This window comes from Channa argus, chromosome 19 (assembly GCF_033026475.1).
Source record: "Channa argus isolate prfri chromosome 19, Channa argus male v1.0, whole genome shotgun sequence".
NCBI lineage: Eukaryota > Metazoa > Chordata > Actinopteri > Anabantiformes > Channidae > Channa > Channa argus.
In genome coordinates this window covers 19,632,162-19,641,178 of record NC_090215.1, presented here as the reverse complement: position 1 = coordinate 19,641,178, position 9,017 = coordinate 19,632,162, and the positions used below count along the sequence as shown (strand labels likewise).

Below are 9,017 nucleotides of genomic sequence, written 5' to 3'. Positions count from 1 at the left end.
GCTTCAACCCATCATATGTCTATTAATCAATGTCCCACCAAACATGAGGCAGCAGTGGTCCAAAGAAAAAGGACAGAGAAAAACAATAGTCAAGTATATTTATTTTTAACCAAGTAAAATATAAAGTATATACTTACTTTTACTTAAGTAGAAATGTTAGTGTTTACTGGAGTACCTTATTTATTTGTACTTTTACGTACAGTTTTGAGTACTTCATCCACCACTGAAGGTATGTTTTTGATAGACATTTTAAAACGGGTTGTAATATTGCTCGCAGTGCGTTTACAATGATCAATTATTGGGCATCTCTCTGTTCTGCAGCAGTAATATTACACTTTATATTTAGTATCGGTGCAAAAGTACAAGTCGCCTGATCAATGGGCAGAAACCAGAAACAACTGTTCTAGAAAAGCTGGAAACATTTGTTTGTGCAACACGTTTTAAAGCTTAAGTGCGATGCGGTTTGCCAATATCCAAACATTAAATCAGTGGGAGTCCTGCTTTCAACACCTGACTTCAGTCAAAATCAGAAAAACAATTATGTGCATCAGTCTTTCATCTGACTGACTTTGTGCTGAACAATAACTTCACTCTGTGTAATTAATGATGTTCACATTATTTTGGCAGTTGCCCCATTTCCTTTGGTTAAGTCATTGGAAAATAATAAAAGTAGATGAAAAGAGTCTAAAGGGCAGATAAACACAAGGTGGACAGAATAAGAGCAGCACACACAACACCAGTCGACGTTTAATGAATTCCCCAGGTGCAGACTGTTACCAGGTGTGTTCTGCCCCCTGCTGGCGCTTTGTAGCATCTTCCTCCAGCAGTGTCGGAACCAGAGAACTGCACGCAGGGTAAGTATTTGGGGAGCTGCAGGAGGAATACAAATAATCACACAACACTTTGGTGTAAGTTTTTGATTTTCATTTTTTGTGGAAATATGTTACAGTTATATTACAGTTATTTAAATGCCCCGAGGGAGAACAAAAAACTGTTTGGAGACATGAGAAACTAACACTAAGAAGGAGGACAGCAACTTAACCGAGACAGAAACAGTCCAGACAGGATGGACAGACTCGACAGGCAGAGTGAGCTACGACTCGTAGCCAATGTTAGGAGACGTCCAATAAATACTGCAAATGTTGTTAATGCAACTTATTAAAAACAAACAAAATGTAACAAAAGACGAGGAAAACATATGCGCTCTCCTTGAGTCCTTTGTGGTATTTAGCAGCATGTGTATAGCTTCCAGAAACCAAAAACTTGTGAGAAACACCGCATGCGAGGCCTGCATTCAACCAGAGGTTTTAACACAAGAACAGAGGAGAAATGGCGAAGTTGTGTGGCCTGTGTGGAAAAATAGAAAAGTGATCAATACAATAACACACACATCAACAGCATAACTTGTTTACCTAATATATATATTGAAAAGCAGGTATAGAATTTTGTAACAATCCTTGCAAAATCTCTTTGATGAACGTGGCTGATGGAGGATTAAACATTTGGCTGGTGGTTTGATCTGCTTAAGATTATCAACGACTTTTTTCTAGTGGCCAAATTTTCCAGAACACAATCCACCGTTTACCTGTGGTGAAAGTCTTCTGGTTGAATGCAGGTCGGCCCCTGCACGAGCTTCCTCTGGTTTAAATGGAACTTATAAAATACATCATAAAATGTCTTCTTAAGTGGAAACTGAGAAGTCCATGTACAAAAAGGTCTTTTATATAAATTACACCAGTCTGTGATGATGTCTCTGTTCCTGCTAATAAGCTTCCTCTCCAAACCAAACCCATCCCCTCATACATACACATTCTTTCCCTTGCTCTCTCACTCTGACACACACACACACACACACACACACCTGACTTAGCAACACAACATGCTCTACACGTTACCCATATTAGAGAAGAAAACAAAACAGAAACTATCCCCACTGAAATTAAATTTCTGCACATACAGTAACGCTACATCTTTCTTCCACACTGCATCTTTATGCAAGACCACAAGCATGGTGCAGTTTAGGGCGAAGGATGGAGGGCGACTCGTCAGATTCAGCTGGTGACCCTCACTACCGCCTGTCACTGTAGCTGCCTTGTTCTGGTTCCACCACTGCAGGTCTCTGGCACGACCCGATGGTATTGCCCAGCTGGTAGGGCGGGGAATGTGCACGATGACTGAACAGCGGAGAGGCAGTACCTCAACAGTCAAACCGCATGTCCAGCGAATCGTCAAAGCCCCTGTTGTCGTGCCCCGCCCCCGACAAGAAGGCGGCTGTGACCGGCGCACCCGTAGCCGTGGCGACATTGAGGAGGGTGTTGCCAGGGGAGCTGGATGCCGGGCTGCGGAGGGCCGCCGCGGTGATACTGGTGAGATTGATGCCGAGCGTGAGTCTGGTCTGTTCCAGAGCTTTCTCTGGTACGGCAAAGGCCTCCAGCTTCTTCTCCCCGTTGGCCATGTAGGAGTTCTGGCAGCCACGGCAGATACAGTCCAGACACGCCTGAGAAAAGCAACAGTAATCAATAACAATACGGTTTGAAAAATAAATCTAATTATCCAGTGTTTATACACTATCCCATAAGAGAAATGAGAAACAGAAACACGATCAACTGCTGTGCTGTCATCTTCTCGTATGTTGAATCAACAATTACATCCACTCATGTTTAATGTCCATCAGTCTGCACTGTGAATTATTTTGTCTATACTGTAGACGTCTGTTGTTGTCGTCCAAAACAGATTAAACTGATCTTTTCAGTAGCTTTTGGACAACAACAGACTCTATAAAATTACAGGAAATGTTATCGTGTAACTCCAGACAAAACAGAAGCTGCGCAAGTTCTCAGATTAGTAGCAGGTATGAAAATTATTAAATTTGTGAACATTTAAAAAATATGTTGGAAACAAACCACAGTTATCAGGTAAAGGCAATAAGCTACAGATATAAATTCAGCTTAGCACAGACAAGAATCATTTAGCTGGACATATTTAATTTCTGGTTTTCACAGCAGCATCAACACGTTGAGTGGGAGAATGAAGTGGGATGGGTTGAATGTTGTGAGCAGAGTCAGTGCTGTTCTCACCTTGCGGTTGGAGTAGCAGGGGCAGCGCTGCCCCCTGCAGGTCAACACTGAGGGGTTCTGTGTCGCTCGTCCACACTTGCAGCCCTTCTTCTCCACAGGCTTTTTATACAGTGGCTTTGAGGGGCTAGGTGGGTGTGTCAGGGCGTGTGCGTGTGCATGTGGGTGGGTGGGGATCCGGTCACGTGGCTGTGCGCGGGGCTTGGGGGGGCCCTGCCTGGCCTTGGTGTAAGCTTTCTTGGTGGCCCCGTGGTGCTCAACAGTCTTTTTCAGTGGCTTGTTGGAGACGAGCACAGTCTTGCCCACCTTAGCGGGGCCGCCGTTGGGCACCGGGGCCAGGTGGGGATGGGGCGCGGCGGCAGAGAACTTAGGCTCCTGTTTTGTAGTGGCACCCGGATTGGGGAGGTGAGGGGAGCTGTTGGCACAAACGGGAGCTCCTTGGATGAGCGTGGAGAAAGGAAGGGGCTGCACCTTCTCACTGTCACTTTCAGAACGAGAACGCTTGCGGTGGCACCGAGTGGGAACACATGGGATGACTGTGGAGGGTTGAGGGGGAAGGTGCATTGACGGCTGCAGGTGAGGTTTGAGGGGGCGAGCGCTGTTCTCTGATGAGAGAGGGGGGGGGATAAGACGGGAGGAGGCTGGGTTAGATGGGCAGTGAGGCCCATTGAGGTTGGACTGAGGGACAGAGGGGGAGCAGTCTGGCTGAGGATTGGTCTCTGGGATCTGGTCACTGTCTGTCTCCAGAGTCCTGAGCACCTCCTCTACGCTCAACAACAACGGCCCCCCACTGTGTTTCAGGTCATCCCCAAATGTGGTGATGTCACAAAGCCCAGCCTCACCACTCCCTGTGACGCTCACACACACCGGGATCTCCTCTGAAAAGCTCTCCTGTTTCGCAACACCTCCACCTGTTTCCAAGGTGATGGGTTGCAGAGTGTCTGAACTGACAAGGCCGTTACAATCGTGGAGCCCATTAATGCTCATGGGACTCAGCTCCTCTCCTTTCAGCTCCTTTGTTGGAGGAGATTCACTCAGCTGGGCAACTCTGGAGCTGGAGGCTGTTTGTGACAACCCAAGTGAATCCGATACGTCCTCTGCCTCTGGCTCATTCTCAGCCAACGTCAGACCCTCGTTGAGGATGGCCTGGAGGTCCGGCGAGTCTGTGGCAGCGCTGGCTATGTGGGGGGCGAGAGGTGACTGGGTGATGTAGAGACAGAGCTTCCTGTAACAGTGGACGAGCAAGGAGAGCTGCCTGTTTTCCTCAAAGCGGGAATAGTCCTTACACCAACTACAGGATGGCTTCAGCTGCATCCTCTGACCCTTACAGCCTCGACAGACATAATGCTGACATGATGAGTCGGTGGGCGCGATGGGGTCCTGAAGCAAGTTACCTGAATGTCAGAGGCAAGAGGGAAATGACAGAATACATTAACGCATTTTTAAGGAATGGTCCACAACTAGCCTGCATGCAAAGGTGATTAACGACCGTGGTTTCAAGGAAGCCAGAAAAGTACAGCCCATCAACAAAAACACTGAGTTCCCAAACAAGCCCCAGGCCCTGAGTAAAATACAATCAAAGCTTGACAAGATGTTATTTAAGATTTACAACTGATCCTTTCCTCATTTGCCGTTTCAATAGCTTTATGGCCTGATATGTATTTGTAAACCTGAGTGGTGCCTGGCAACTTGCCAGACTGGATGACAACCGCTCTTTGAAAGGAGCTTCCTTAGCAACGTTGGTCGCTATAGAGTGCAGCTGCAGATGAGAGGAGGGAAAAAAAAAAAAACAGGATGAAGCTCCATTCATAAGAAACAACCAACATTAAAAACTCATCCTGACTGACTGATCAATCTCACTTAGCTGCAAAGTCTATATTTACCACAATGTTATAATATTGATCTATTATGTATTTAGAGGAGGTTATAAGTGGGACTAAAGTGCCTTGAATTCTAAAACTTTTTAAATATTTTCTGAAAGGTCTGAAATAAGTTACAACTGACCAACTGCATTCATTTTTTTCTCTTTAATATTTAATACAACTGACATGTTGCTTTTGATTTTAGTTCCAATATATTATTTTGAATACAATCCAAAACGCCCGGATACAAATACCAGGACCCATAAGTTCATATTGCGTACACACCCCTTAGAGGCAGTGGCACGAAGAATCACGCAGGCTTCATGCTTTTGTACCTTTTAGACGCGTACACTTTACTGGTGGCTTGGCCCACAGTGCTCCGGCTTTCTCACGTTTGACACCTTCTCTCAGGTGCAAGTTGTAGCTTTTTGTAAAAATATTCAACCACCTTTGATTGGCCCCTTTTCTTCTTGTCCCACCTCGGTGTTTCTCTCCAGAACCCTTTGAAAATATACTGATATCCTTGACTTATGCACTGATTCAACATGCAGCAAAGAAAATATTTTTTAATACAAATCTTTTGCTCGACATATCACTACTACCAGATCCAAATGTTGAAGTATTTTTTTATTACATATTAGAAAACCTTTGAAGCGTAAGCAAATTTTCTAAATCTTTTCAAAGTTTCAAAGACACGTGTGCCTGACCAGAGAGATTTACATTGTAAAGAGAATTTTTTCAATTCCAAACAAAAAAAAACAATGTTTCAACAAAATGCCTATGTCTGCATGTTTCCTTATTGCCTTACAGTCACAACATTATAGCTATCACAGACCATGTAAACTAATAATTCATACCATAACATCCATTTACTGACATGTAAAATAAAAAAAAAGTCTACCCTAGTTTCCTCTGCTGCAACATGATATCCTCATAGTGTGGCTTAGGGGAGAATCACTGTATAATGTACGAGGTGTGAAAAACAAATCAATATATAATATATAACAGAAATATACCACAAAGATAAATCAGAGATGACATTTATTTACAACCTCACAGTAGCAGGCCAACCACAGAAAATCCTAATTTACAGCTACTGCCAGTCCAAGATGTGAAAAACAACAAAAGTTTCCTTAAATACGCAAACAGTTGTTCCTCTTTTTCTCCACTTCCTTTAATGTTTGTTTACACATTTCATCTGTTCAGAGATAAAGAGGTGCGTAATATTCCGTGAGTGGAAGACAGTCATTGAACGTGATAAACAGAGAAACGCCCCGATGCAGGCAAACAGCACACTGTGGGGGGTGTGTCATTACGGGTGTCGCTGGGAATGTCGATGCGTTCACGGCGCTACGGAATCACCACAACAAACAACACTTAGCCCGAATATAGACTGAAGTAAATGTAAAAACATCGTCTTCCAGTTTAAAGGCATATGATACAAGCAAAAAGTATAAACTATAATTCTCAGCTACGTCCTCAAAGCCATCATCACCACAGGTTTCAGTTAAAAAACAAACGGAGTCAAATAACAGGGGCTGTGTCTGCACGTCATGAGTTGCATGTTTGTTTTGATTCCTATGCGCAGACGTTAAGCTCCCAATGCATCACAGTTCATTTCAAGGGAGCGATAATCAACAGTGCTGACACAAATACAAAAACCCACACTGACAGCAGCAGTATCACGAGTAAAATGCACACATACACAAATGACCACGTATGTTGCAGCTCATTTTAAATATGTTGCATCTTTTTATAACATTATACAGTCGATGGTTATCATTTAATCCATAGAAACATTACATTTTCTTTTTTTTTTAATTGATGTTCATGTTTTCTCCTAGTTACATTATGATTTGTTTTACACATTTTACTGTAGTTTGTTCAAATGTTCCAACTTGCAAAAAAACGACATATAAGAGGTGAACAGCAGTAGTAACAAGAAGTATAGATAAGCTTGAACAGCATAAGCCATAAGTTATATACTAAAGTACTGCTAATAAATACTAATACTAAATACTAAAGTAAAGCAAAAGAACCACAAGACTGTGAGGTACATTAAACAAAATATACTTGTTTGGTTCCAACCACTACATTTCAGTACCTCTTGATACTGATTACTGTTGACACAGCTATTTCCAATTGTCCTTGAAAGCAGCACCATGTAAGGCTCGCTTCCACCGCCAGCACCGTTGACAACAACGCACGTTACTGAAAACCCTGTCCTCCCCCAAAATCACGCGTTTACACCGGCATGTTGTCATTTGTGAATACAAGTAAAAAGCACACACTCACCGCAGACCAAGCAGGACAGGGACTGGCGGAAGAACGGCAGCAGCTTGCAGAGCTCCGCCAGGGCCCGTGGGTCTCGGGGGTCGCACTGCAGCACCGAACGGCTCGCGGACACGTAGAGAGAGGTCGCATTCACCGGGTTCATCTCCACTGCCTGGCCCGGGGCCCCAGTCCGGCCCGTCAGGGTGTATTGATACGTTAAAAGTCACACAATAACACTAACAGACTAACCGATCGAGACAGACCCGCAACAGAGGTAAAATTGCCGTTTTTCTCAAGGGAGTCTGGTGGCTTTGAAGAGAGCATAGATGGATTTAACAGCTTCACTTCCCCGCGGGTAAATCCAACATAGACAACAGGCTGCACACGGAGCAATCCAGGCTACTCATCCCGTCATATGCAATCCATGCCCAGTGTGTCCCAGCTCCTTTACATAGGACAGAGTAGACGTGCATTCACAAGGAGGCAACGCACCCGTAAAACGTCGGTTCACCCAACTCGGTTCGGTTCGTCTCCGTACAATCCGTGCGTTTGGAGTAGACAAAGCATCGTGTGGCGCTCTTTCCTCCGCCAGTGGCCTCTGATGTCACTCGCAGCTAGTTAGCTAACAGCAACAGCGGCAGCTCCGAAATTCGAACAGGGGCTTTCGCGACAAAATACTCCGCTTTGCACTGCTTTCCCCGCGATATTCCATAGTCCACATACACGCTCGTCCCCGGTTTTCACGTCGCCGCAGAACTTGTCCCAAACAAAGCATTTATTATCCCACACCGAGGCACCCGGGGCTCCAATTTCGTTTGGCGGTGCAGCCCCAGCAGGCTCGTGATGGTTGTGTTATTGTTCGCGAGGGTTCATGGCGGCTCGAAAACAAAACAGGACGCCCCGGCTCAGTGTGCTCCCTTCTGGCGGAAAACACCCACAGCCGCACGTCACAGGAGAGGCGAAATGGGGACAGAGGAGCGGTGGCTATTAAAGCGAAAACTATTTCCAAGCGCAGACGCTTCTTTCGGGGTTGAGAAACGATCCAGCGGAAGCACCGGGCTCTGGTGACAGTGCTGGCCGCCTCAGGAGGACCGGGGAGCCGGCTACAAAAGCAGGCCGCTGTCCACGTCTTGGGATTAGCGGGGTAATCTCGCTGCTTCCCTCGGTGGGAATGAAGCAGAAAAACCGGCTGCTTGATCGAGATTATGTGCTCCTGTGGCTTGTGGTGTATCTCCAGAGAGTCTGTGAAGCCCAACAGTAAATTAAACCCCTATTTGTGAACGTTGCTACCGTTAGCCGCGGAGGAGTCCTCATACCTTCCGTCGCTTTCTCGCTATCCAACAAGGGGGCGCTGTGGTTCAAATCTCGCGAGAGCACAGCAACGCGGTCGATTTCAAACTGCACCTTGAGGCCAAGACCGGTGGGAGCGTTGTCGAGTATTATGTCCCCAGACAATCTACATGTTTGTTTGTTTTTTTTAATTATTCTAAATATTAATGTTTTATGTTAAATTTAACCAAAAGTTTGATTAAACACAAACGCAGTATTTTCTAATGCAAGGAAATAAATCTCACTCACAACATTTATGCTGCCGAATCCACAAGCAACATATAAAGACATTACATTGTATAAATACATACTGTTAATACCCACATACAAAGGTATCGATCCATGTTGCAACAAAATCCATAAAATAATAGTAGAACGGGAAATAATCAGTTGTGTTTCAAGTTCTGGGCCACGTCAAGGCAGGACTGTTTGGAGCTTGTTTAATTTAGGCAACATGTCTAAAACATTGTTTCTTGAT

General features: G+C 44.8%; 1 protein-coding gene across 3 annotated transcripts; it reads right to left on the bottom strand.

The window, feature by feature from the left end:
- Positions 1–201: 201 nt before the first annotated feature.
- On the bottom strand, positions 202–8,618 carry msl2b (MSL complex subunit 2b). 3 transcript variants are annotated; one of them, XR_010911765.1, is made up of 4 exons: positions 7,232–8,618; positions 3,078–4,468; positions 1,958–2,497; positions 202–870 (listed from the first exon to the last, which is right to left on the bottom strand). XR_010911765.1 is itself a non-coding variant. In XM_067486942.1 (3 exons), exons 1-3 carry the CDS (start codon positions 7,371–7,373, stop codon positions 2,198–2,200), a joined length of 1,833 nt encoding a protein of 610 aa, XP_067343043.1. In that variant the 5' UTR covers positions 7,374–8,618; the 3' UTR covers positions 910–2,197. The 3 variants fall into 3 exon arrangements, 1 of the variants encoding a protein (XP_067343043.1); XR_010911766.1 differs by lacking the exon at positions 202–870 and adding an exon at positions 910–1,347; XM_067486942.1 differs by lacking the exon at positions 202–870 and having other exon boundaries at positions 910–2,497.
- Between the last annotated feature and the right edge of the window lie 399 nt (positions 8,619–9,017).

What these genes read in the sequence shown, in the direction of transcription:
- msl2b (XM_067486942.1), bottom strand. Translation starts at nt 7,373, where the DNA reads ATGAACCCGGTGAATGCGACCTCTCTCTACGTGTCCGCGAGCCGTTCG. An exon ending in CCTGTCCTGCTTGGTCTGCG is followed by an intron (nt 4,469 to 7,231) that starts GTGAGTGTGTGC and finishes TCTGACATTCAG; the next exon opens with GTAACTTGCTTCAGGACCCC. An exon ending in CCTGCTACTCCAACCGCAAG is followed by an intron (nt 2,498 to 3,077) that starts GTGAGAACAGCA and finishes TGCTTTTCTCAG; the next exon opens with GCGTGTCTGGACTGTATCTG.